At 46.3% G+C, this 27696-nt stretch overlaps 1 protein-coding gene and 2 long non-coding RNA genes across 3 annotated transcripts; 2 read left to right on the top strand and 1 right to left on the bottom strand.

The window, feature by feature from the left end:
• Nucleotides 1-4657: 4657 nt before the first annotated feature.
• LOC112929845 (chymotrypsin like elastase 3B) lies at nt 4658-10257 on the top strand. The gene is made up of 8 exons (XM_026012132.2): nt 4658-4702; nt 5680-5765; nt 6622-6719; nt 6834-6968; nt 8109-8245; nt 8605-8747; nt 9323-9475; nt 10170-10257. Exons 1-8 carry the CDS (start codon nt 4663-4665, stop codon nt 10185-10187), a joined length of 810 nt encoding a protein of 269 aa, XP_025867917.2. The 5' UTR covers nt 4658-4662; the 3' UTR covers nt 10188-10257.
• On the bottom strand, nt 8413-26686 carry LOC140597996 (uncharacterized). Its single transcript, XR_012000117.1, has 2 exons — nt 26476-26686; nt 8413-9742 (listed from the first exon to the last, which is right to left on the bottom strand). It is a non-coding gene; the product is annotated as an uncharacterized lncRNA (long non-coding RNA).
• LOC140597995 (uncharacterized) lies at nt 17005-22102 on the top strand. The gene is made up of 2 exons (XR_012000116.1): nt 17005-17438; nt 21204-22102. It is a non-coding gene; the product is annotated as an uncharacterized lncRNA (long non-coding RNA).
• Nucleotides 26687-27696: the final 1010 nt, after the last annotated feature.

Here is a 27696-nt window from a genome sequence, read left to right as displayed (position 1 = left end):
CTCATGAATAAATAAAATCTTAAAAAAAAAAACCCAATACATTAAAAGGATCATACACCATGATCAAATGAGATTTATTCCAGGGATGCAGAAATGGGTCAACAACCCACAAATCAGTCAATGCGATACACCACATTAATAAAATGAAGGGTAAAAATTGATCCTTCCGAAAATATTGATCATCTCAATATGCAGAAAAAGGTCGACAAAATTCAACATCCGTTTATGATAAAAACTCTCAACAAATCTGGTGTGGAGGGAACTTATCTCAACATAATAGAGGTCATATACAACAAGCCCACAACTAACTCAGTGATTATCATACTCAATGGTAAAAAGCTGAAAACTTTAGCTTTTCCTCTAAGATCAGGAACAAGTCATGGATGTCCACTCACCATCTTTATTCAACACTGTATTTGAAGTCTTCACCAGAGGAATCTCTGAGGTAAGAAAAAGAAACAAAAGGCATCCAAATTAGAAAGGAAGAAGTAAAACTGTCACTATTTGAAGATAACATATTATATATGGAAAATATTAAAGACTTTAAAAAAACAAGCTCAATGAAGTTGCAGGATGCAAAATTTGTACACAAAAATCTGTTGCATTTCTTTACACTTATTTTTTAAAAATATTTTATTTACTTGTTTGAGAGAGAGAGACTGGGGAAGGAGCAGAGGGAGAAGGAGAGAGTGAATCCCAAGTAGACTCCACATTGAGTGCCGGACATGGGGCTCCATTCCATAACCCTGAGATCACAACCTGAGCTGAAAGCAAGAGTTAGATGCTTAACTAACTGAGCCACTCAGACCTCCTGCATTTTTTTTACACTTATAGAAAACTATCAGTGAGAAAAGTTAAGAAAACAACCCCATTTAAAATTGCATGCAAAAAAAAAAAAGAATAAAATTAACCAAGGAGCTGAAAGACCTGTATATTGAAAACTACAAGATATTAATGAAAGAAATTGAAGAAGACACAGTAAATGGAAAGATGTTCTATGCTCAGAGAGTGGGAGAATTAATGCTGTTAAAATGTCCAGACTACCCGAAGCAACGTACAGACTGAATGCAATCCTTATCAAAATTCCAATGGTATTTTTTTTACAGAAACAAAATAAACGATACTAAAATTTATGTGGAACCACAGAAGACTAAATACCCAAAGCAATCTTGAGAAAGAACAAAGCTGGAGACACCATGCTACCTATTTCAAACTCTATTACAGAGCTGTAGTGATCAAAACAGTATGGACTTGGTGTAAAAGCAGACACATAGATCAGTGGAACAGAATAGAGAGTCCAGAAATAAATCCATGTATACAGAGTCAATTAATTTTTGACACAGAAGCCAAGAATATATAATAAGGAAAGGACAGTCTCTGCAATAAATGATGCTAGGAAAATTGGACAGCCACACGCAAAAGAATGAAACTGGACCGCTATCTTACACCGCACACAAAACTCAAAATGGATTAAAGACCTGATGTAAGATCTAAAACCATAAAAGTCCTAGAAGAAAATGTAAGCAGTAAGCATCTTGACATAGGTCTTGGTGATGATTTTTTTTAATCTGACACCAAAAACAAAAGCAATAAAGCAGAAATAAACCGGTAAGACTCTGTCAGCATCTGAAGCTCCCCTGTGAACTCCTCTAACATCTTAGCTTGAGTTCTGTCTCAGTCTCTGTTCATTCAGCAAATATATAATGTGTACCCAATGTGCCATGCCCTATTCTATGTGTCACACTGTGGTGCAGTGTCCAGTCTGTGTCCCCAGGCAGATTGTGAGCTCCGTCCAGAGGGAATTTTTTTGTTCTCAACCTCCAACCCAGGGCCTGCTCATGGTGGATCCTCAAACAAAAGGCAACCTACCAAATGGGAGAAAATAATTGCAAATCATATATCCGTTAAGGGGTAAACATCCAAAATACATAAAGAATTCATACAATTCAATAGCAACAAAATTCTAGTTAAAAAATGAGCAGAAGATCTCAATAGATATATTTCCAAAGACTTACAGAAGATTCTATATATAGAATCTGAACAAAGAATCTGAACAAGTACATGAAAAGAGGCTCTCTATCATTAATCACTAGAATTAATTAATCATTAATCACCATTAATCATCATAGATGCAAACCCAAACCACAATGAAATATCACCTCACACCTGTTAGAATGGCTATTTTTAGTAAGTAGGTTCCACACTCAGTGTGAAGCCCAATGTAGGGCTTAAACTCATGACCCTGAAATCAAGACCTGAGCTGAGATTAAGAATCAGACACTTAACCAATTGAACTACTCAGGCATCCCTAGAATAGTTATCACCAAAAAGATAGAAATAACCAGTGTTGGTGAGGAAATGGAGAAAAGGAACTGTTGTGCATTATTAGTGGAAATGTAAATTGGTGTAGTAACTATGGGAAACAGGATGGAAGTTCCTCGAAAAATTAAAAAAAGATTTCCCTATAACCCTGCAATTCCATTTCTGGGTATTTATCCAAAGAGAATGAAAAATGAACTCAAAAAGATAATATGCACTCCATGTTCATTGCAGCACAATTTATAATACCCAAGCTATGGGAACAACCTAAGTGTTCACCAAATGAATGGATGAATAAAGATGTGAGATATGTAAAATGGAATATAATCCAGCCAAAAAAAAAGGTTGAAATCTTGCCACTTGTGACATGATGGATTCTGAGGGCATTATGCTAAGGGAAATAAGTTAGAGAAAGACAGATACCATATAATCTATTTTATATATAGAATCTGAACAAAGAAAACCCAGGCTCATAAATACAGAAAACAGGTTGGTGGTTGCAAGGCGGGGGGGGGGGGGGGGGGAGGGGAGAGGGAAGAAATGAGTGATCAGCTTTTCTAAAAAGTTTTAAAAAGATTTTTTTAAATGATGGCAAAAAGACATAAATAGGCATTTCGTGCACAATGAACTACGGATGTACAATTTATTTTATTTTTTATTTATTTTTTTACAATGAACATTTTAAAAGATGCTCAATGTCATTTTTCATAAATTCAATGCAAATTAAAGTCACAATGAAACACCATTTCACACCTCACAGTTGGGCAAACAATTAAGAATGGCAATAAAAAAAGTTGGCTCAGATATGGAATAACAGGAACTGTCATTTCCTGTTAATGAGACAATCAACTCTGTTGTTACATAGTACAGCTGGACCATTGCATACCCTATGTTTCATTACTTTTTAAAAAAATTTTATTTACTTATTCATGAGAGGCAGAGACACAGGCAGAGGGAGAAGCAGGCTCCCTGCGGGAAGCCCAATGTGGGACTCAATCCCGGGACTCCGGGATCAAGCCCTGAGCCGAAGGCAGACACTCAGCCACTGAGCCACCCAGGTGTCCCTGTTTCATCACTTCTTATCCAAGGCATAGAACAGATATATGTGACCCACTTCCATAAAAGCGAAGAATGAGTAACACTCAAGTATCTGTTAACAACAGATTGGATAGATGTTGGAATATTTGAAGTATAGATACTAAATAGTAGAAATAAATCCATTGCATGCATCATTACGGATGAATTTCAGAAATCAATATTGAACACAAATAAAAATGACATCACAAATAAATAATCACTATGTGATTCTACTCACATAAAGGGCCAAAAAGAAAGCGGCTGTATTGTTTAGGAGAGATATATATGTATGGGGCGCCCAGGTGGCTCAGTGGGCTGGCTAAGTGTCTGCCTTCAGCTCGGGTCAGAATCTCCAGGTCCTGGAATTGAGCCCCGCGTCAGGGTCGCTGATCAGTGGGGGTGTCGGCTTCTCCCTCTCCCTGTCCTCTTCCTCTGCCCTTCTTCCACCTGGTGCTTGCTGACTCTCTCTCTCATATAAATAAATAAAACCTTAAAAAAAAAAAAAAGGAATATATGTGTATGTGAAAATCTAATGAAAGAAAGGAAATGTCATAGGGTTGAGATACACAGGGGGATGGTAATGTTTTATTTCCGAAGCTGGGTGGTGAGAATGAAGGCATTTGTTTTACTATTATTCTTTAAATGACACACACACACACACACACACACACACACACACACAAAGTAGCCTTTATTCATTTTTGTTGATTTGTCATAGTCTTCCCTACTGGACTTAAGCCCTAGGGGAACTGGGAGCATGTCTTGTTCATAGGTCCATCTCCTAGAACCTCCTGATACAGAGAAATCACTCAACAATTTTTTTCTCTAGTGGGTATTTACATAGCTTCCAACTTAGAGATGAAAAACCTGAAGTCCAGAGAAGTTAAGCCATGTGCCCAAGGATGAAGACTCTGCAGATGGCTGAGCTAGGATTTGAACCCGGGGTCTGACCAGTTCCAGAGCCCATGTTCTTTCCCGGAGGAGGTTGGCTTGTTCTAATGAGAACTTTCCTTCCCCCTCCCCTGTTATCAGCTGGCCACTCAATGCCACCTGTGTAGCCACAGGTTGGAGGGAAACTTGGTTCTTGCTGTTGGCTGTCACTCCCCCATATGCAGCAGGTGGGGGCCATGGCCTTGGACCATGAGAGAGCTGGCGTTCCACCACCTGTTCCAGGAACGGGGCCCAACCTGCCTCCCCCAATCTGCTTTCTGCCCTATAATAAGGCCCCAGGCTCGGCATGTCTTTCCTATCATCTCAAAACTCACAATGCTCCGGCTGCTGAGTTCCCTCCTATTTGTGGCCCTCGGTAAGACCCCAGCCTGTGCTGCCCTGGGCCGGGAGCCCTTGAAATCTGTCACCGACCCTGGGTCTCGTGAACCCAACACCTATCTCCACATAAGGGGTCTCAGCTTATATCTCGGCATGTTTGGTGGGGGGGTTCACCTTGGTGCTGGGGTAGGAGAGTAGAGGGGGAATCATGGCTGGGACAGCTCCGGAGAAAGACTGGGGTACCCAAAGAACTGTGGTGGGACTCCTCTTTGGAGGCAGTAAAGAGGCTAGTTGAGAAGAGTTTGGGCTCTGTGGTTAGACTGAGGGGGTCAGGATTTCTGTTCCTCCGCTTAACCCTCCACCTCTCCTCTCCTTCCCTCTTCCCTACTCCATATCCTGTGGTCTCACCCTTTCCTAGTCTCTCTGCCATATTCTATTCCCGCTCAGGGCCACCTCCTCCTTGCAGTCTCCCTACACTGATAGCAATAGTAACAGATAATGTTTATTGAGTGCTTGCTATATGCCAGGGAGTACTAAGGATTTTTTTTCTTATATTATATCTTGTAATCCCCATAACACGTGAGCAGTACCACTATTAACCCCATTTTACAGATGGAGAAACTGACCCTCAGAGAAGTAAAGCAGCCCACCCTAGAAGTAGGGGCAGAGCTGCATTTTGAACGCAGGCAGTCTTATTCCAAAGCCATCGCTTTTCATGACAATAGTTATCACTTCTCAAGGGCTCACTGGACACCAGGCACTGTGCTAAGTGCCCCAGCTCCTTCAATCCTGCTGTGGAACGAGGTCACGTCTCCATTCCTCCCTGGGACTCTGGAAAGCCCTGCTCTAGCCCAAATGTTCACTGTTCATATGCGGCTACAGAGGTCCAGAATGGGGAAAGCGCTTGCACCAGGGCACGCAGCCAGTTTGTGGTGCATCTAGACCTGGGACCCAGGCCTCTTCTCTGCCTCTGGGGACTTCCTGGCTGATTGCCATCTGTGCTTTTCCTTCCAGCCTCTGGCTGTGGCCGACCCTCCTACCAGCCCTCCTCCCGTGTTGTCAATGGTGAGGACGCGGTCCCCTACAGCTGGCCCTGGCAGGTAAGAGGGATACCAGCAGCACTATTTCCCACCATGGGTGCTGCAAGGCATGCAGTCATGACCCCACTGTTTCGCTTCTGGTATCCTTTTTGGCTTCCAAAGGCCGGGAAGCTCTTGGACAGTCTACTTCATGTGGAAGTCTTGTCCACTCAACCCATAACCCTCATTGGGCTGTTGGCAAGTTGCAAGTGGAGTCTGGGGAGAAGGCAATGCTTATCTGGCACTAATAGTGGAACTTCAGGCACTATGTTTAGAGACAGAGGTTTTGGGGTACACATACCTAGACTCCTCGAATTATACAACAGGGCTACAAGGTCTGAGAGCACTAGAGGAATGAATGAAGGGCTTTATAGAGGTCAGTGAGGCACAGGGGGCTAGACCACATGTGTTTGGCCACTAGCCACATGTGTTTACTTAATTCAAAATTAATTAATGTTAAAAATTCAGTTGGTCAATGCTAGCCACGTTTCAAATTCTCAATAACAACATATGGCTAGTGGCCATCGTATTGGACAGCCAAGATATAGAACATTCCCTCATCATAGAAAATTCTATTGGATGGCATTGGTCTACAGGAAGGGTCAGCTAACTTGTTCTGTAAGGGACCAGAGAGTAAATATTTTAGCTTTTGTCAACCATATGGTTTCCATTGCAATGACTTAACTCTACCATTGTAGTATGAAAGCAGCCATAAATGGCACAGTAGTGTAGGTTGAACACTGCACATTTCCAGAGGGTGCCATTCTGCATGGATGATGCCCTCTAGAGTTGTACGGTGCACACAACCTATAAGCCCCAGATATCAGCCCTTACTGGGGGCTCAGACCACTTAGGTTCCTTCCTCCCTTGCCACCAGGTCTCCCTACAGTACGAGAAGAATGGAGCCTTCCACCATACCTGTGGGGGCAGTCTTATCGCCCCCGACTGGGTGATGACTGCAGGCCACTGCATCTCGTAAGTTCTTTTACTGGCCCTTGTCACTGCATGAGAACCTGGGGCAGTGGGTGGCTGTGGGAGGGGAGGGAGGCAGGCCAGTCAGCCCCAGACTGATCTCACTTCCACCGGCAGGAGCTCCTTGACCTACCAGGTGGTGTTGGGCGAGTATAACCGGGCTGAGGAAGAGGGCTCCGAACAGGTGATCCCCATCAATGCAGGGGACCTCTTCGTGCACCCACTCTGGAATTCCAACTGTGTAGCCTGTGGGTGAGTGAATACTTTGGTCTAGAACCAGAGATTACTGGTTCCCCCCATGACCCAAAGATGATTCTGAGGAGACTTCCGGGGACAGTGGGGCTGGGTCCAGCTGCCTGGGACCTAGTCCCACACACTGAGGGGCAGAGCGAGGAGAGTCATCTACACCAAACTTTTCTGCTTTTGGAAGGACAGCAGGGCTCAGGGGGGGCCAGGAACTCCTCCAAGCCTAGGACATCGCTGCATCCCCTCTTCCAAATCGAAGGGTTCCTCCATTCAATGGACATTTGTCCAGTGCGCTCTGGGTTCCCAGGAATGTGGGCAAAAAGAGGAGCACTGGACCAGGAGTCAAGCCCCAAACCAAGTTGCTGTGTGGCTTGGGCAAGTCACTGCCCTTCTGGGCTTCAAGTATATCATATGTCAAGCATGACTTTCTGGACTTCCTGGGTGGTTTGACGATCAGGGAGGTGATCACTGGGTCAGAACACTGAAGCAGGGCTTCGTAAGGCCCTTAAGCATGTGCAAAATCATGTGTCTGGGTAGCTCAGCAGTTTTCTGGTGAGGGTCAAAGAAGGGTGTGGAACCTCTGAAAGTGCAGTGCAGGAAAGAGGGGTCATGATGATCATGATCCTGATCATTACCTGATCATGACCCCTTAACCCATCCTCACAAGACTCCTGGGGTATGTGGAGAGGAAAGGGGACCCACACACAATGACTTGAGTGACAAGCAAGCAGGGGTTCTCGAAGTGTGGTCCCCAGGCCAGCAGCATCAGCGTGAGAAATGTGAATCCTCAGGCCCCACCCAGACCCACTGCATCAGGACCCTTGGGGGCAGGACACGGCAACCTGTGGGTTTTTTTTTTTTTTTTTTTTTTGGCAACCTGTGTTTTAACAAGACCTCCACAATCCCAATACTGTCGAAGTGTGCGAACCTCGGTGTCAGAGCTGAGGACAGCTAGGAAGGCCAAGGGTCTGCATCAGCACAAGGGGTGGGAGGTTGCTTGGTCCTAAAAACATGTGCCATTTGAAGGGACAAGAACAGTGGGGACATCCTGGTGATGAACTCTCTGCAGCAAGGCCAGGAAGGTGAGGCTTGGTCTGGCCGAGGACCAGGCTCCCCTGACTCTTCCCGACTTTTCTCCTCCCCCAGCAATGACATCGCCCTCATCAAGCTCTCCCGAAGTGCCCAGCTGGGAGATGCGGTCCAGCTTGCCTGTCTCCCTCCTGCCGGGGAAATCCTGCCCAACGGGGCGCCCTGCTACATCAGCGGCTGGGGCCGTCTCTACAGTGCGTGCTGACCCCTCCTGCCCGTCACAGGGACCGTGGGCAGAAAGATTAGGCCTGGAGGTGGGGTGGGGGGCGGTCGAGCAATCAGGATGGGTCATTGTGCTTGCCCCCCATTCCTCCTCCAGGAGCACTTTCTCCTTCCATTTGCCCAAACACTAATATGTTCAACTGAGCATTTTATTAGTGTCTCTTGGGTAGCCAGGTGCTGGGGATGTTATGGTGAATAAAGTAGGCAGGACCCTCTGGTGGGAGGAGAGTCCCCATCAGACTAGAACTGCCTTCCTCAACCCCCCACCCCACTCTGAGGCTCCCAGCCCTGCACCCCCATGCCACCCCACTCAGCACGGTGTATCCTGCAGCCGGCGGACCACTCCCGGACAAGCTGCAGCAGGCTCTGCTGCCCGTGGTGGACTATGAGCACTGCTCCAAGCTGGACTGGTGGGGCATCTCTGTAAAGAAGACCATGGTGTGCGCTGGCGGGGACATCCTCTCTGGGTGCAATGTGAGTTGACTCAAAGTGCATGGTCCGGGAACCTCTGCCATCTGCCTGGGAGGCGGAGGAGAACTCCTCCCTGCTTGCCCCACTCAGCCTCCAGGCCAGGCAAGACTTGGAGGAAGTCAGTGTGGTCCAGACATGCTGCCCTGGCCTCTGTCTTCTGGTCCCAGCTCACACTGCCTTGACCTGGTCCTTAGGCTTCCCCTCGAAGCACAGCAAAGGATCATGATCCTAGACTCACCTTCACCTCTGTGGTCCTGAAGTCATGATAAAACGGTACTACCATTGTATTAGAAGTGAGGATGAAACATCATAGGATAACTGGCTTTGGAAATAATAATGGGAACAACCACTCATCTATTGCTTCCTCCCTGCTAGGTGCTGTGCTAAGATCATTTATTATCTCACTTACTTCTCACCAAGATCCTGTAGGTCAGATATAAGTTCCCATCCCAAACAAGCCAACTGGGGCTTAGAGAGGTCAAGTCACACAGGGAGTTCTCAAAATCCCCACGGTCTGAACTGATTCTTTCAATCTCAGACATGGCTTAGCTTGCCAGCACTCTCTCTGACCATTGTAGGGTGACTCTGGAGGACCTCTGAACTGCCCCACGGGAGATGGCTCCTGGCAGGTTCACGGTGTGACCAGCTTTGTGTCTGCCTTCGGCTGCAACACCATCAAGAAGCCCACAGTGTTCACACGAGTCTCAGCCTTCAATGACTGGATCGAGGAGGTGAGCGAGATAGGGCAAGCAGGAGGGTGTCCTCATGCCGGGGCTGGGTGAGAACAGCAGATCCCGAGGAGAGGCTGAAAGGATCCCCAAAGGTCAGGAGTGGAGGGGCCCTCAGATACATTTCAGAGGGCTTTGGGGATGTTTTCTGCTATGGTGTGACCCCAACAACTCCAGCGGCTTTTGGATGGAGCTTTGAACTATGGCTGAACTGCCTTATTTCAACAAGTGTTTATGAAATGTCTTCTTTGGTCCAGGTCTTGTCCTGTCCTGAAAGATAGAATGATGTGTCAAATCAAAGGGCTGCCTTGTGGGGAAAGAGATGATTAAATGAGCAATAATCATGAAATGTGGGGAGAGCTGTGACTGGGATGCTCAGGCCCCAGCGAAAGCGCTAATCTCTTCTGGGAATGAATAGTCAGGGAAGGTTAATATTGTTCGTGATATAACAGTAATAGCCACCATTTATAAACTACGTAAACATCCTTAGTTAATAGTTTCATCAACCACCCCCATGAGATGAGTATTACGAATACAACCCATTATATAGACAAGGAAACTGAGGCTCAGAGAGGTCAAGTCACTCTCCCAGAGTCATACAGCTGAGGAGTAGCATGGCTGGAAATCTAACCCAGTTCCATATGGCTTCAGAATCTGCTCATAACTAGACTATTCTGGGTCTCTCTACTTTTTCTAGGTCATGTCAAGCCACTAGAACCAAGGCCTGGGTGGCAGTGCTGATCCACATTCTTTGTAAAAAATAAAGATCTCTCAGAAACCCCCAACATGAGTCTTCCTTCTTTGACTTGCCTGCTCTGTTCGAAGCTATTCCTAAAATCTTAGATCTTTTTTTTAGATTTTTAAAAAATGATTTTATTTATTTATTCATGAGAGACACACACACACAGAGAGAGAGAGAGAGAGAGAGAGAGGCAGAAAGACACAGGCAGAGGGAGAAGCAGGTTCCACTCAGGGAGCCCGATGTGGGACTCAATCCCAGGACCCCAGGATCATGCCCTGAGCTGAAGGCAGACACCCAACCACTGAGTCACCCAGGCGTCCCTAAAACCTGAGATCTGATATATGGGAGATGAGACCAGATTCAATCCTTTCATGAGAATGAGAAAAACAGCTCATTATTCAGATAGAAATGAGCGTATCAGAGTTGTTCATTAAACATTTACAAGGCACCTTCTTTGTGGCAAGTTTGGGGGCTTGGGGTACAGATGTGACTGAAACAACATTGGGAGCCCCTGCTGTGGCGGGGAGCAGACACACACCCAGAAGCACACACGATGCCACAAACAGGGTGGGAGCCCACTGAGCTGCTGCTGAGGCCCAAAGGAGTGCAAAAGCAACATAAAAACAATGGAATTCCTTTGCTTGTGTTCCTCCTGGATACTGTGAAAGCAAATAGGAGCCCAGCAAGGATATACATTTATAGCTTTGTTTTTGTTTCGTTTTGTTTTTAAGATTCTATGTATTTATTTTTAAGAGAGAGAGAGAGAGAGAGCGCACAGGAAGGTGGGAAGGAGTAAGGAGAAGCAGACTCCTTGCTGAGCAGGGAGCCCGATGCGGGGCTTGATCCCAGGACCCTGAGATCATGACCCGAGTCTAAGGCAGATGCTTAACTGTCTGAGCCATCCAGGCGCCGCACGTTTATAATTTTTAATATTACTCTTGCCCCATTGCCCCCTCCTGTTAAAATTTTACTTCTAGTTTTAAAAAGTTTAAAAAGATACACCATGGAGAATCACTTTGGAAACACCCATGAAACCTCCCTCCAGAATTAACAAATTCCACATTTTTGCTTCATATTTTCTAAAATAATACCTACATTACTAAACTGCAGGCCCCTTTGTACTCAGAGGACATCATCATGGCTGTGGGGTTGTTCACCCAATGGCACTGGTTTTCCTTCGGGGCACACGGCAGGATAATCTTTGCCTGCCCCCATGAAGGTGGGTTTGGCCATATGGCTGTCTCTGGGCGAGGTGAAGATCTGAGAGGTGGGACGTTTGCGGAGCTCTCTTTCCCTCTGCCATGGCAATGGGTGGCTATAGGTCAGCCCAGTCCCACAGTGAGGACATGAGGAAGAGAGGGAGCCTCCAGTCCCCCCGGCTGGACATGCAGCACAAGCAAGAAATAAACTCTGTTAGTATAGGCCACTAAGATTTGGGGTGTTCGTTACAGTGGCATTGACCTAACTTATCCTTACTAATGCATTGGGTGTTTATCCTTCCACTCCATGCCGTTACATATTTTTAAAATCACATATATAATATCTATAAACAGTGTATTGCATTGTTTAGGTTTTTAAAAGTCCACACATGGCTTCATGCTGTATGTATTATTCTGCAACTTGGTTCATTCGCCCAACTTTGTTTCTTTAAGTCTCTCCATGCTACTTTATATATCTCTAGCTCATCTCTGCTAGTTTTGAAGAGTATCCTATTGCATAACACTACTTCCTTATCCTTTTCCCCCTACAGATGGACATTTACAGCAGGGCCAATTTTTTATGATTACAAATAGGGCTTCAGTGAATGTCCTTGGACGTATCTCCAGGTAAAAATGTGTGAGAGGTTCCCTAGGGTATATTCCAAGAAATGGAATTACTGGGCGGGAGAGTGTGCTCATTTTCAACTTCGCCAATTGCCAAGTTGCTCTCCAAAGTGATTATATCAAGAGTACTTAAATTTTTCTTTCTTTCTTTCTTTTTTTTTTTCCTTTTCCCATCCACTATCCCCACACATTATAACTGCCTCCCCGCTTTTCTCCATAACCACTCCTGAACTCTCAACCCTGTACCCCTGACTCCAGGTCCTACAAAAGCCCAAGAACTGGTCCGGCAAGGCCAGAGTGAGGACAAGAGAGGAACCGAGTCAGGCATCGCAGAGACCTCTGCGTCATAAGGGTGTGGGGAAGGATGAGAAAAAATCTGGAACCGGCATATGCTAATCATTTGTGTTGAATCAGACTGATAATGCCAGGTGACATCTGTGTAACAGTCAGATGTGCTCAGGGCAGAGCAGGGTTGCAAAAGTTGAGTATCGACTTCTTTCCAATGGGGCAGGGAAGGATCCTTTGACAATTTTCCAAAATAGTTTTAGGATAAAAGGCAGTCAGATCTGTAAAATTCCACCTTGCGGCTGGGTAGTAGGCCCTCGGGGAACCCCCCCCTCCCTCAGAGGGGGGCTGACACACTTCTCACATGTGGGCAACAGGGAGTTAGGAAATCTTGCCTAAAAGTGTGAACAACTTGATCAATAATTCAATATTCTTTTTTTAATCTCCAAGTCTTGACAATGCAAATTCTTTAAAAACCATATAGTGCATAATTAATTTTTTTGACTAATGATTAGTGTCAATGCCAACAACTTTTTGTTTTCTAAATCACAAAGAAGGGACGCCTGGGTGGCTCAGCGGTTGGCATCTGCCTTCACCTCAGGGTGTGGTCCTGGGGTCCCTGGATCGAGTCCCGCACTGGGTTCCCTGCGTGGAGCCTGCTTCTCCCTCTGCCTGTGTCTCTGCCTCTCTCTCTCTCTCTGTGTCTTTCGTGAATGAATAAATAAAATCTTTAAATCATGAAGAAAATCCACAGCTTGCAAAAGCACAATGTCAACACTTCAACTCCCATTTGGAAAATATAAAGGATCCGTGCTGTGTTGCCTTCTCCTTAATCACAAAGTGTCAACAATTTCCCTCTCATTTAAAACACATTAACAGGCATGCTGGGGTGGCTCAGTGGATAAGCATCTGCCTTAGGCTCAGGTCGTGATCCCGGGGTCCAGGATCGAGTCCCACATCGGGCTCCCTGCAAGGAGCCTACTTCTCCTTTTGCCTGTGTCTCTGCCTCTCCCTGTGTGTTGCTGGTGAATAAAGAAATAAAATCCTTAAAAAAATAAAACTCATTAACAGGTCAGTGATTCATTTTTCTTAATTCTTAAAAGAGTCAACAATCCCATTCTCTGTTCCTTTTTCATAGCATTCATTTTCACTACATTTTATGAACTTCCACTTTGGGAGATTTTAAAAAACCACCCACGTCATTCCCACATCTCTTGTACAGCTACTGCTTCATCATACTACTTCCTTTTCTTCTACTTCCTTTTCTTTACATTCAGAAAACCCATCAACAGTTAGATCAATGGACATCGATTGAGTGGCTATGGATATTCTGTGGCAGGCATGAACAGAAGAAAATGACCCAACTTGGGCCAGACTCTTGGGCCCAGAGTCTGGCTGAGAATCTGACAGGTACACCAAGAAGGGACGGAGGCTTGACTCGGTGTTCTAATGAAGACCCAGAGTGAGGTGGGACCCAAGGAACTCAGGTCACCTGGGGATGGGAAGATTGGAGCTCTAGATGACCCTCACATCCAGATGATTGAGGCCTCAAGAGATTCCTGTCACATGTGAATCTGCCAAACTTTCTTTTCTCAATTAACACCAAAGACAGTGCTGAGAAACTCTGCTGTTCAAGATCATGTCAGTGAGATGAAATATTCCACTCTTGTCCGGCGAGTCAGAGCCAGATTTGACATAGAAGCAGCCTGGATTACCAAATCAGGTGCAGAGCTTCAGCGAAGAGTTTTTTGGACACAACAGTCCATATTTATCTTAACTTTGTGGTATCCAAAGATACAGGACTATGAGTCTATTTCTCATCTCAAGCTAGATGTTAACCCCTTCCTATAAGATCAGATTTGTCTTAAGCCTATCAACACTGCTTTATTTCAATTTCATCTAACTTCCAATCTTCCCCCAAATCTTACAGTGACCCTGTTTCTTCCTTTATTTCGTGGGACATCCATGATTTCTTTGGGTGCTTTCTGCATCAAATTAATAATCCTAACTTTGTTAAACTACACCTGTGTCCCTCATGGTCTTTACCAGATTGGTTTTTTTTTTTAATTTTTATTTATTTATGATAGTCACAGAGAGAGAGAGAGAGAGAGAGAGAGGCAGAGACACAGGCAGAGGGAGAAGCAGGCTCCATGCACCGGGAGCCCGACGTGGGATTCGATCCCGGGTCTCCAGGATCGCGCCCTGGGCTAAAGGCAGGCGCCAAACTGCTGCGCCACCCAGGGATCCCTACCAGATTGGTTTTACCATAAAATTCAAGCCTTCTCTGTTCATTCATTCATTCATTCATCGATTCATTCAACAGATGTTTACCCACCTTATGCTCAGTTTTAGGTGCCAGAGACATGGTGATGGGACAATTAAGGTTTCTGGCCCTGTGGCTACTGCTTCCAGTGGGGGAGACAGAAAATAAACAGATAATAACAATACAGAGTAACAGGCTACAAAGGGACCGCATGGATGCCTTTAGAAGAGGGGGTACAGAGAAGGCTGCTCTAGAGAGGCCTCATCTGAACTGGACGCTGGAGGAGCAGATGTCAGGAAAGAGAACCACAAGCAGAGATCACCAAGGAGGTAAAGATGAGCTTCTTGGGTTTGCAAAATAACTAGAAGGCCAGTGTACCTGGAGCAGGGTAAGTGAATAGGAGGGTGGGGAAAGATGAGGAATATGGGGCAAAGTACCAAGTTTACATTTTATCCTGAATGATATGATAATCTGACACAGAGCCACAACATATATACTTTTCACATGAATTTATAAATCTTTAAAATTCGAGCTGCTCTAGGACCTAAAGCACTGCCCCATCTCCCACCCCCAATCCATTCCAGCAGTTTTCTGAAGGATTCCTAAGGAATATAAGAATTGGATGGGGGTAGGAGGAGGGTAACTGGAAGTCCTTCATGTGGTCCAACCCTCACACTTTACAGATGAGGAAACCAAGGCTGAAGGGAGGTGAAAGGTGGAGACTGCTCTGGAGGGGTGAGTGGGCAAGGGACCCAAGAGTAAGGCCATGGCAAGGAGCTCTGGTTATCCACCCACCAGCTGGAGTGTCTGGCAATCTTGAGGTTTACCGACCGGCAGCGGCAGTATAGACAAAAGGTACATCTTCTCTTTCCCAGGGACATTGGCTAGGGGTGAGCTGGGATGGAGTGGGCCATGTGAGGGGTTAGAGTGGAGAGTAAGGAGAGTTGGGGAGCGGTGATAACTCAGCAGGGGTCTTTGGAGTGCCCCTCTTAATTCCTTAGCCTGTCCCACTTGGATAGGGCAGATGGGAGGAGAGATGGGTGGGCTACCTGAGTGCCTGTCCTTAACAGCCAAGTCCCTTCCCCTTCAGGGTTAAGAGCAAGGATGTGGGAGGGTTGCTTGGTTAGCATCTTTGCACTTCCTTTCACAGGCTGTGCTATTTTAACATGTGTGCTCCAGACTCAAATCCAGGCTAAACCAGGACTCGCTGTAGCTAAATGTGACTTCACATCTTCAGTTCTTAACCATCAGCCATTGGAAAATCTTGGGGAAGAGGCACTCAGGGGGCCAAGATTTGAGCCCTCTTCTTCTTCTTCCTTTTTTTTTTTTTTTTTTAAATTTTTCTTTATCTCTTCATCTGTCAAAGGACATCGCGGCTCCTTCCACTGTGGATGTTGTGTACACAAACACAATGGAATATTAGGAATCAGGAAAGTTGAAATCCTACTATTTGCAATGACGTGGATGGAACTGGAGGGCATTATGCTGAGTGAAATAAGTCAATTGGAGAAAGGCAATCATCACATGGTTTCACCCCTATGTGGGCTATAAGAAATAGTGAAAGGGATCATGAGGGAAGGAGGGGGAAACGGGGTGGGGAAACATTAGAGAGGAAGACAAACCATGAGAATCTCCTAACTCTGGGAACCAAACAAAGGACAGCAGAAGGGGACGTGGGTGGGGAGATGGGGTAACTGGGTGATGAGCCTCAAGGAGGACACCTAATGAGATGAGCACTGGGTGTTATACTATATGTTGGCAAACTGCATTTAAATAAAATTTATGGGACGCCTGGGTGGCTCAGGGGTTGAGCGTCTGCCTTTGGCCCAGGGCGTGATCCTGGAGACCCGGGATCGAGTCCCACATCGGGCTCCCTGCATGGAGCCTGCTTCTCCCTCTGCCTGTGTCTCTGCCTCTCTCTGTGTGTCTCTCATGAATAAATAAATAAAATCTTTAAAAATAAATAAATAAATAAAATTTATTTTTAAAAAACTTTTTCTATTGGAGTTCAATTTGCCAACATATAGCATAACACCCGTTAAAAAAAATAAAATTTTTAAATAAAATAAAATAAAATTTAAAAAGAGATGTTTAAAAAATAGAGATTTGAAAAAAATAAAATTTAAATAAAATTTAAAAAGAGATTTAAAAAAAAATAAAATAAAATAAAAAGAGATTTGAGCCTTCTACACGCAAGGGTCTTCCCCTGGAGACACCGGCAACCCCGCGCGCGCACATGCCCACTTCTCCCTGGGTAGACTGAGGCACGGGAGCTTTAAACAGACGGCGCCCACTGCCTCCCGTGGACTGACTCCACCGGGGGCCACACGGGCCCACTGTTTCCAAGCAGCAGCACCCAGCCCTCTCTTCTGGTTTCTTTCCCCTGGGTGGTGCAAAGGCTCAAGGGTGCAACCTCAGGGTGGGGCGCTGAGTCAGCTGCGGGCGGGCTCCCGGAGTGTCTCAATTCCCGCTTCACCCTCTTTCCACTTCGCAGCTGCGCAAACCGCGGCTTAGAAGACGTAGGAGAGCTTGGCCTCCGCGGAGAAGCCGCGCAGGCGGCACCCCCAGCCGCGCACCGCACGAAGCCCACGAAGGGGTTAAAACCACCGAGCTGCGGAGCTCCCGCCAAGGCCTAGAGAGACCCCGCCCCCCTCTACCCAGTCCCTCCCCCCGCCCTTCACGTCCAACTTCCGGGCGGGGCGCGACTTCCGGTTCCGGCGGCGGGCTACAAAGCTCTGCGCCCGGTGGTTGGTTTCCTCTTCTCGGAGTCGGTTTCGGGCTCCGAGTCTGGTGGCGAGGGGTCCCCGCCCCCGTTCCCCCCTCCCCCCGCCCTCCGAGGTGGCACCTGCGCAGGTGAACGCCCCCTCCCTCCCTCCCTCCCTCCTTCCTTCCATCCCTCCGTCCTTCCCTCCCGCCTCTCCTTTCCCCGCGCGCGGTCTGTTGGGAGCGGCGGCGGCGGCCCGCGGAGCGGGGAAGCGAGGGCTCTGCGGGCCGCGAGGGCTGGCGTGGCCTTGGATCTCGCTTCTGCTCCGGAGGAGGAGGAGGTCCCGGTCTGGAAGCCCAGAAACCCTTTTCCGGCCCGACTAGGCCCTCCAGGCCGCGCCCATGTGGTGGGAGGAGCCCGGCCCCGCTCCCCGCCTGGAGGCCGGGATTTTCCTACTCGGCGGGGTGGTCCCCCCACGTCCCGGCCTCGTGACCTTGGGCACAATCCCCGCTCTTCGAGCCTCAGTTTGTTTACGTGCGAATGGAAATGACAGTAACCGCCCTGCTGGGTTAAGGGCAGGACTGGAGGAGGGAAAGCTCCGGCGGGGCGTCGGGCGTGTCAAACCCCGCAGATAGCGCCGGCGGCTGCTGTGCTTGGTAGAGGCCGCTGGGGCGGTAGAGGGTCGGGTGGAGAGTTTGACCGGGGCGGCCCGGAGGATGGCGTGGAAGAGTGTGAAATGCTCAGCACAACGTCAGCGAGGGCTTCTGAAACTGATGGGCTTTGTAAGCGGGGTGACTCGTGCAGCTGGTGCATCTCAGATCCAGCCTTGAGAACCTGGCCTCCCGACAGTTGGGACTGCTCTTACAAGTCGGGGTTGTAAGGACCTCTGGAGCTGGGCGTTGGAAGAATTAATACAAGGGTTTTTTTTTTCTTTCTTTCTTTCACTCGGAAAGGCTTTGAGCAGGGGGGGACATTGCTTCCTTTAGAGTTAAGAAAGTGATCCATAGTTAAAAAGAAATCCACATGGGAAGGGGATGATCCATGTTCCTCCTGTCCCTGCTGCTCACCAGTAAATACGGTCGGAGGTGTTGTTTGTGGATGGAGCAGGTAATGGATGCTGCTCTGTGTGTATTTTAGTTTCCTCAGGTGAGATGGTGCTGCCCACGGGTCTGCCACTTGGTCGGGTGGTGTGTTAGGGAGGTGGGTCTGTATCCGCGCTCACAGGCCGAGTTCATGCTTTAGGAGCCTGCACTTTTGTTCTGCTGAATGTCTGACAGTGCTTTAGTTACTCCCCTGTTGATGGTCACTTTTGCTTTCTCAGGGTTTTTTTTTTTTTTTTTTTTTTTTTTTAAGATTTTACTTATTTATTCATGATAGACACACACAGAGAGGCAGAGGGAGAAGCAGGCTCCATGCAGGGAGCCCGACGTGGGACTCGATCCCGGGACTCCAGGATCACGCCCTGGGTGGAAGGCAGGTGCTAAACTGCTGAGCCACCCAGGCTGCCCATTTTTCTCAGGTTTCATCCAGCCTTCCCTTGACTAATTGTTTTCCTTTTTCTCCAGAGGCTGTATTGCTTTGGGCTTCATCACTCTAGGTTAGTGACAGCTTACTTTTAGGGAAGAGTACATGCTGTTCATTGAGCAAAAAACCCCAGATAATATGAGAAGAACAAGTATACTCCCAAGAATATCCAAACTGTACGGTCTAGAATCAATTCAAGGTTCCTAGAAAATGGGTCGTGAAACCTTTAAAGAAGAGGTGATGAGGAGCGGTGAGCGAGTTAAGGCAAGGCAGCTGGTCCGTGTTGTTGATTGTTGGCCTCTGCTAGTTGTTACCCAGGAAACAGATTTGAGAGAGCCTCTGAGGTGGGAGGGATCTTAAATGTCAACACTCCTGCTTTGTTGGCCAGGGAGGGATTAGTTCTTGGGGGAGGGGGTTTGTTAATGAAAAAAAGAGATGGCCTTTGAAAAATGACCGTGTCATCGGCGTTACAGTTTTTGGACATAGCCCGATGTGGAAATTAGTTATTTCTGTATTGTCGGATACAATATTTCTGTATTGAAGAGTGTGTGTGTGTCTCTCTTTTAATAACATCGATTGTGGTTTTCCTGTACATAACCTTTCTCGTGGACTGGGGCCCTAACCCCAGTGGAGCAAAGCCTATTTTTTTCTGACATTTTACAGGTCTTTAGTGTGCCCCTCCTCTCCTTCCCCACTACTGCTGGTTTGCTAATTCTAGAGCTGACAAACATCGCAAGAATTGGAAGTCTGTGGTACTAGAATTCTGACTACTTTGGTTTCCCATATATTGAGGAACTTCAATATTTTATCTATTTATCTCAGAGAGAGAGAGAGAGAATCTGCATGAGAACATGAGCCCATGCAAGTGAGGGGAGGGGTGGGGGCCCGGAGAGAGAGAGAATATGAATCTCCAGCAGACACCCTGCTGAGCATGGAGTTCAGGATTTGCAGCAGAAATCAAGAGTCAGATGCTCAACCAGCTGAGCCACCCGGGCAGCCCTGATTAGAGGAACTTAGGATCTTGATCTTAATATAGAAGCTTTTCTGTTTTTTGTGAAGTGGCAGCTTAGATTCCACTCTGATGGTAGCTCCTAAAGTACTTTATGTGTTTTTTATTTGAGAGAGAGCAAGTGAGCAGGAACACAAGGTAGGAGAGGGAGAAGGAGAAGCAGGCCCCCTCCCTGAGCAGGGAACCTGTCGTGGGTCTTGATCCAGGACCCTGAGATCATGACCTAAGCCAAAGTCTGCTTAACCAACTGAGCCACCTAGGCATCCCCTAAAGTACTTTTTAACACTCATTATTTCATCATGAAAAGAATTGGGGGGTGGGTAGAAAAGACAGCAGAGTAGATATCAATGAAAAGACCTTTATCTCTTATATTTTAGTACTCATAGCTAGCTTTTGGACACACATAACTCCATTAAAGACATTGGAAGAAGCAAACATCCATGATTTTAAAGATATTCCTCCCCTATAAGTCATGTGCATACATAGTTTTTTGTTTTAACATAATCTAAAATACTTTGTAATGCAGGGAAGATGGATGAAAGATTTTGTAGAAGACTCTAGCTAGGAGGCTTGCATTCTTCATTTTTTTTTTGCCCCCCCCCCCGCAGCCGGCGCAGGTACTGGGCGGGGACCTGCATTCTTCATTTTTATAAACCACTGACACATTTTTCTCAATTGTGCCAATTGATCCAGAAGAAACAAAAATAGAATTTCTAATAACTTTATTAAGAAACCCTGTTAAGTCCCGGTGCATGGAGCCTGCTTCTCTCCCTCTGCCTATGACTCTGCCCCTCTCTCTCTCTCTCTCTCTCTCTCTCTGTGACTATCATAAATTTAAAAAAAAAAAAAAAAGAAACCCTGTTAAGGATCGTCTGGGTGGCTCAGCGGTTTAGCACTGCCTTCAGCCCAGGGCATGATCTTGGAGACCCAGGATCGAGTCCCACATCAGGCTCCCTGCATGGAGCCTGCTTCTCCCTCTGCCTGTGTCTCTGCCTCTCTCTCTCTCTGTCTCTCTGTCTCTCATGAATAAATAAATAAAATCTTTTTTTTAAAAAAAAGAAAAGAAACCCTGTTAAGGGATGCCTGGGTGGCTCAGTGGTTCTGAGTCTGCCATTGGCCCAGATCGTGATTCCGGGGTCCTGGGATTGAGTCTCACATTGGGCTCCCTGTGAGGAGCCTGTTTCTCCCTCTGCCTATGTCTCTGCCTCTCTCTGCGTGTCTCATGAATAAATAAATACAATCTTTTAAAAAAAAAAAAAAAAAACCTGTTAAGATTGGAAAACTGATGAAACCTGGGTCTGGATCAGATCCATGAGATCAAGGTGGTTTTTAGAGTCTCTGTGGTCTGTTTTTGCTGAGCCTGTCTCTTCTCTGTGTTTAGGAGTCTGAGACCTCCTTTTCCAGAGTTCCAGAATGGAGACTGAAGGGTACCTAGAGACACAAAGAAATAAAGAAGTCCAGAATGATAAAATAGGGTCACCTTCAAATGAGATGATGGCTGAGGAGCCAGAAGTTGTCCTAATATCGGCTCCCCAGGTCCAGGCTCCACCAGAGCACCTCGATGCAGACTCCGTTGAAGATGTGGAAACCATGCCACGAAGGAATCCTCCCAATGCGGCAGCCTCTAGGCAGAGGTTCCGGAGATTCCGCTATGAGGACGCAGCTGGGCCTAGGGATGTCCTCAGACATCTCCAGGAGCTTGCCGGACAGTGGCTGAGACCCGATATTCACACAAAGGAGCAGATTGTGGAGATGCTGGTGCAGGAGCAGTTCCAGGCTGTCCTGCCTGAGGAGCTCAGAGCTCGGGCCCAGAGATGTCAGCCTGGGGTCAGAATCACTGGCTAAGTCCTGCCACTGGGTTCTTGCTCAGCCTACATGTGAGAAGTAGCCAAATGTTCTCTTTGTTGCAAGATCCAAGGACAGTCATGGGGGAAATGTGAACCTCGGTTTTTTTGAGCTTGCCTTTGACTAGTTGTAATAAGAATCCATCAAAACCCATGTCTGGACCTCTCTCTGGCTGAGGCAGCTCTAATTCCTGGGACTGAGCTCTAGAAAGAGCTTCTGTTAGGACAATCAGCCTGTTGCTTGTTTTTGCTCTGCTGAATGCCTCCTTTTTTGCACTTTCTGACATGCTTTAATATATTGTTATGTATCCAAAGCAGTAATTGCTTCAACTTTCAGAATTCTTGACTCTTGCTGTGGTGGCATGAATGGAAGCTTCTGTAACCCCACCAGTAACTCACTTGATATGTCCTTGAAATATTAAAGTTTGGTCCTCAATCACAGTGTCCTGTGGTGATTTACCATGTTAGCTTTTACTTGACATTTGAGGAAGTTGAGATAAGTATCGGGATGTGAGCTAGAGATACGATAGGAATAGTCTAGGCCTTTATGTTTGGTCACAATTTAAAACAAAGAAGGAGCTAAAACAGGGTCCTTACAGGTAAGTAGCTCTTAGATCTGCTTGATTTTTTTTCTTTTCCCCATCTCCATCACATGTGTTCCACAGCTTCTGTCCCCGCAAGAGAACTCACTCTGAAGCTATTTGACTGTTTTCTTCTGCTCTTCCCGAAACGGGTCACCCGGGCTTTCTGTGTGTGGAGAGCTGTGCTTTGGTTGACCACTGAGACAGAGCAGTCTAGCTGTGGTGGTGACAAGCACAGAGTAAATTTAGCAGCTGCTTTTCTTCAGCGTAACCCAGTCTCGAGTAACCTTTCTGCCTCTGGCCTGGCTCCTGGATATGTACATCTGCTCCTGGAACCATCTAGGTGCCAATTCAGAAACTAATTTTTGGTAGAGGGACGAGTTAGCTCTAAACTGAAACTCTTGTTGATTTTGCTGGTGTCTTAATACTTCCTGTGCCTTTGGAATGGGTCTAGATGTGAGGATACAAATATAAAGCTCAGTATAAAGGAAACGTATAGTTTTTGAAGAGAGAAGAAGACCTTGAATTATATGAGTAGGATCATTAATGAAACTAGTCTTGGGATCCCTGGGTGGCGCAGCGGTTTGGCACCTGCCTTTGGTCCAGGGCGCGATACTGGAGACCCGGGATCGAATCCCACGTCGGGCTCCCAGTACATGGAGCCTGCTTCTCCCTCTGCCTGTGTCTCTGCCTCTCTCTCTCTCTGTATGACTATCAAAAATAAATAATTAAAAAAAAAAAAAAAGAAAGAAACTAGTCTTTTGGTATTTGATTTGGAGATAGCACGAAGGAAACACTTTTTTCTTATCTTTTTTTTAAATTTATTTGAGAGAAAGGGGTAGGAGCAGTGGGAGAGGGATAAGCAGACCCCACTCCCACTCGGGGGGGCTCTATCCAAGTACCCTGAGATCACTACCTGAGCTGACATCAGATGCTTAACTGACTGAGTCAGGCTCCCCAAAACCCATTTCCTATTTTAAAAAGTACATTAGAAGCAGAGGAGAGAGGAAATAGCCAAGTTAGGGAAGTGAGGTTTTTGGGTTTTTTTTTTTTTTTTAATTTGAGGAAGGGAGAGAGCATGAGCAGGGGAGGGGCAGAGGGAGAAGCAGACTCCCCACAAAGCAGGGAGCCAGACTCACAACTTGATCCTGGGACTCCTGGATCATGACCTGAGCCAAAGGCAGACACTTAACTGACTGAGCCACCCAGGCACCCCTGGAAGTGAGATTTTAATTGAACTTGAGTGGGAGATCACTGGACAAAGTCACACCTTGAGCAAAAGTATAGGTATGCTTGGAGATAGCAAACAAGTGAACTGTCCCTTGTATTGTCTAGGTTAAGCTTTTCTTTTTAAAACCATTTTATTTCAAAAGATTTTATTTTCTAGTAAGTCATTTCTACACCCAATGTGGGGCTCAAACTCAGAACTCTGAAGTTAAGAGTCTCACAGTCCACTGACTGAGCCAGCCAGGCGCCCCAGAGGTTAAGCTTTTCTAACTCTTCTAATTCTGAGAGTAAAATTTAACATGGGGAAAGGAGTTAGTGACCGTGGTAGGGTCAGAGTATCTCATACAGTTTGTTCAGAACATTATGAAGGTATTTCCTTAGTCTGCAAAGATCAGGAACTCCTGGTGTTAAGGATTTCCAGGCCTGTACCAGTTTCTCAGCTGCTTCGATGATCTAGAATACAGCATGCAAATAAAAGAGCTGACTTTCCAGTTGGACTAAAAAGTTACGACCTTAGGGATTTTGTAGCTTGTAGCTGAGTCAACTGAGGAGTTGACTGAACTTAGCACAGATTTTCTCAACGTTAGCTGTTTGGAGCCAGATAATTTCTCTTTCCTGGAGGCTTGTCTTGTGCGATATATGATGTTTAGCAGCATCCCTACCCTCTACTCACCAGATGCCAATAGCACCCCACTGATGTGACAACCAAAAATGTCTCCAGCCATTGCCACATGTTCCTTAGGGGCAAATTCGCCTTTAGTTGAGAACTGCTGACTTAACAGTTCATCACAGGTAGGCCGCAGATGACCTTTGGATCCCTGGTCTCTTAAGCTTAATGTTGAATTGAGAAAGCTGTAGGAAGAGTGGTACAAATTGGGTTTCATACTGGAGTACCTGGCTGGTTCAGTTGGTAGAGCGTGTGACTTAATCATAGTCTTGAGTTCAAGCCACGCATTGGGCGTGAAGCCTACTTAAAATTATTAAAAATTCGGTTTCATATTCCCTGTGTTTGGGTGATGTCTCCTAGTCTGGCAAATCTTAGATTCTTTGATACAAAGATTAATATTACACCTCCAACTCCAACTGTTCTATTGAGATGGTTATTGTGTGCTAGGATAGATGCATTTGTGATTTATTTAATCCTTATTGTCATCTGACCTTACCTGTTCATATAAATACACCTGCTTTACAGATAAGAAAACTGAGATACGCCAGTTACACAACGTGGCCGATAGAATGGGGAGCTGGGATCTAAGCTTGGGTTTTCTGTACCCCCTAGCCTTGGGCTTTTTCCATCATGTTTGGAAGTGTGAATTTAACAAGCGTCTCTTGAGAATCTCCTGCAAGCAAGATGTTTCTTTGGCTTTTTTTCATCTTTATCTTAACATTTACAATAACATTTCTTAGCTTTCTCAACTCCCATTGACATTTTTAAAACAAAAGCTATATTAGCACATGGATAGAAAAGTCCCAACAGTATAGGAAGGAATAAAAGTAAAATTTAAAGGCTTTCTTCTCATGAATAGTCTGTTACATATACTTCCAGAAAACACGAATTATACAGATGTAAGCACATAGATGTGTGTGTGCACACATATATCCCTTTTTTATTTGCACAAAATACATACAATGCATGTTTAGGTTATATATTTTTCTTGCCCAGTAAATCTTGGGGTCTTTTGCTATCAACATACAAAGATGTGCTTTAATTTAAAAAAATAACTTTTTTAAGTAGCTGCAGAATAATTCCTTAAATGGCTAATACCTAGCCTTATACTTTCAGTGAAAAACGCATACCAGAGGATTTAGGGGTGGGGTCAGACCTCCAAAGCCTAAGAGCTTTGTGACAGAGCCATGACTCAACCTCTCGACCTCCACATCCTGAAACCAGAACTGGTACAATTCACAGTTTCACAGTTGTCCAGCACAGTCTCCAGGCAACCCTGTGGTACCAGCTTTTTCTCATGGAAGTGAATTTACAGATGAGATCCTTTGCCCCAAACAAACCTGGTAAGAGGAGAGGCTGAGAGTTCATCTCTATTTCATCTGGCTCCAGCCCCATGCCCTTGCCATGAGGTCACACTGCCTGGATATCAAAGTGCAGACCAAGTCCAGTGTTTCAAGGGCTCTGTGGGGATTTGAGAGCACGGTAATTCCCTAACTCTGTTGCCACTCCCTGAGATGATTCTCATGTTTTCTCTTTGCGGCCCGGCATTACCCAGCTACCACTAATACCAGTTACTGTCACTTCTTGAGTCCATGTAGAGCCTAGTTCTAGAGAACCCTAAACACTTAATTCTGTGAGAGGAAGGAGGAGGAAAACGTAGAGCAGCCAGAGGGAAGTTCTAAACTATCTCCTACGTCTGATTTCCCCCCTGTGATTATTTTGACTCCAAGTTCTCCAAAGGATAATTTCGTCTAGTTATTGAAAAATGCTCCTGCCAGATGGCTGCTGGTGAAAACCAGTGTGGGGACCACAAGGTAATATCAGATTCCTAGCAACTGGCTGGTGCCATGGAAAAGTATGTCATCTATTGGGCAGCTCCCTGAGCAGTGAGTGGGTGCCAGGGCCTGGCTGCTGGAGAGGAGGCCAGCTCTGCAGGGTCTGGGGGCCATGAGGAGTCCACTGTGATGGCGGTGGTGGCTGGAGCACTCCAGTGTAACTGGCCCTTCCAGGAGCATCATGTGTGGTCATTTTCCACAGGCAGTGCAGTTCAACACATTTGACAATAGCTTGACTATTTTGCTAACTATTTTCCACCCACGACCATGCATTTATTGGACATTTTCCCTTGGCCTGGAATGCCTTTCCCCCATGCCTCCCCCAATCTTGGCCTGCCTACTCCTACTCATTCTTTATGACGCAGATAGGCATAGTCACCTTCATGAAGCCTTCTTTGATTTCTGCCTCGAATTGGCATCAGAAGCCCTCCTATGAGCTCTTCTAACACCTTAGCTTGAATTCCAGTCCCTGTTCATGCAGCAAATGTATGTGGCATACCTGATATGCATTGCCCTGTGGTGTGGCGTCCAGTCTGTGTCCCCAGGCAGATTGTGAGCTCCATCAAGAGGGAATCTCTATGCCCTCGGCCTCCAACCCAGGGCCTGCATGTGATGGATCCTCAAGGAGGAGGAGACATGATCACTGCCTGGTTGAAGGCTCTTCCTTCCAGTGAACACAAACAACTAGAATTCATGGCAGACCATGGGAGGGGGCAGGTGGGAGGGCTAGGGATGGAGGTAAACAAAACAAAAAAGGAAAGGCTTCCCTCAGGTGGCTGGCTTCCCTTTTGGTTCTGCACCTGACCTTGAAATGAGGTGAAGTTAACAACCCTTGGCTGCCCCTGCTTGAAAGCTCAAGGGCCCCCTGGGTGCCTAGCAACAACCTGACTGCCCAGAATGGTGATTTAGAAGCTGGGTGTGTCTCCTGGGCAGGAAGCCACCGACACCACCAAAGCAGTGGGGCCTCCCCTTCACTTCCTCTGAGCCAAAACTCCACCTCCAAGTGGGGCCAATACTTAGCGTTAGCCCTGTCTTAGCATAAATTGGAGGTTCTGGCAAAAAGAACTCCAGTGCTTACAAGGTGTGTCATCTCCGACCAAGTGTGTGATCTCCGACCAAGTCATGTCACCCCTCTGAGCTTCAGTTTCCACACCTGTCTTGTTCCTGTCTTATTCCCAGCTAGAGTCACCCTCACGCAGCACCAGAATCACAGAAACACCCAATAAATGCTATTGTAGCTGAATCTGGCCAATCAGGGGAAGGTTCACTTAGTGACTCTTCCTCAGTCGGTTGACCCTTTGATCTGTTCTTTTCTTCTGAGCCCCTCTCTGAGCTCTCCATCTTCTCATTTCTAACTTCTACACGTTAAATCTTGTTCTTAGCTTCTCATTTCTTCAGTCACATTTCTCTGCTTAAAAAAAGGGGGGGACGCCTGGGTGGCTTAGCGGTTAAAGTGTCTTCCTTCAGCTCAGGGCATGGTCCTGGAGTCCCGGGATTAAGTCCCACACCAGGCTTCCTGCGTGGAGCCTGCTTCTCCCTCGCCTCTGTCTCTGCCTCTCTGCCTCTCTGTCTCTCTGTGTCTCTTATGAATAAATAAATAAAGTCTTTAAAAAAATAAAATATAAAATAAAAATAAAATAAAGAGATTTAAGTAATCTCTACAACCAAGTAGGGCTCGAATTCATAGCCCCGAGATCAAGGGTGGTAGGCTCCACTGACT

This window comes from Vulpes vulpes, chromosome 2 (genome assembly GCF_048418805.1).
Source record: "Vulpes vulpes isolate BD-2025 chromosome 2, VulVul3, whole genome shotgun sequence".
Lineage (NCBI taxonomy): Eukaryota > Metazoa > Chordata > Mammalia > Carnivora > Canidae > Vulpes > Vulpes vulpes.
The sequence above is the reverse complement of the archived record's forward strand: the minus strand, read 5'-3'. Positions and strand labels throughout refer to the sequence as shown.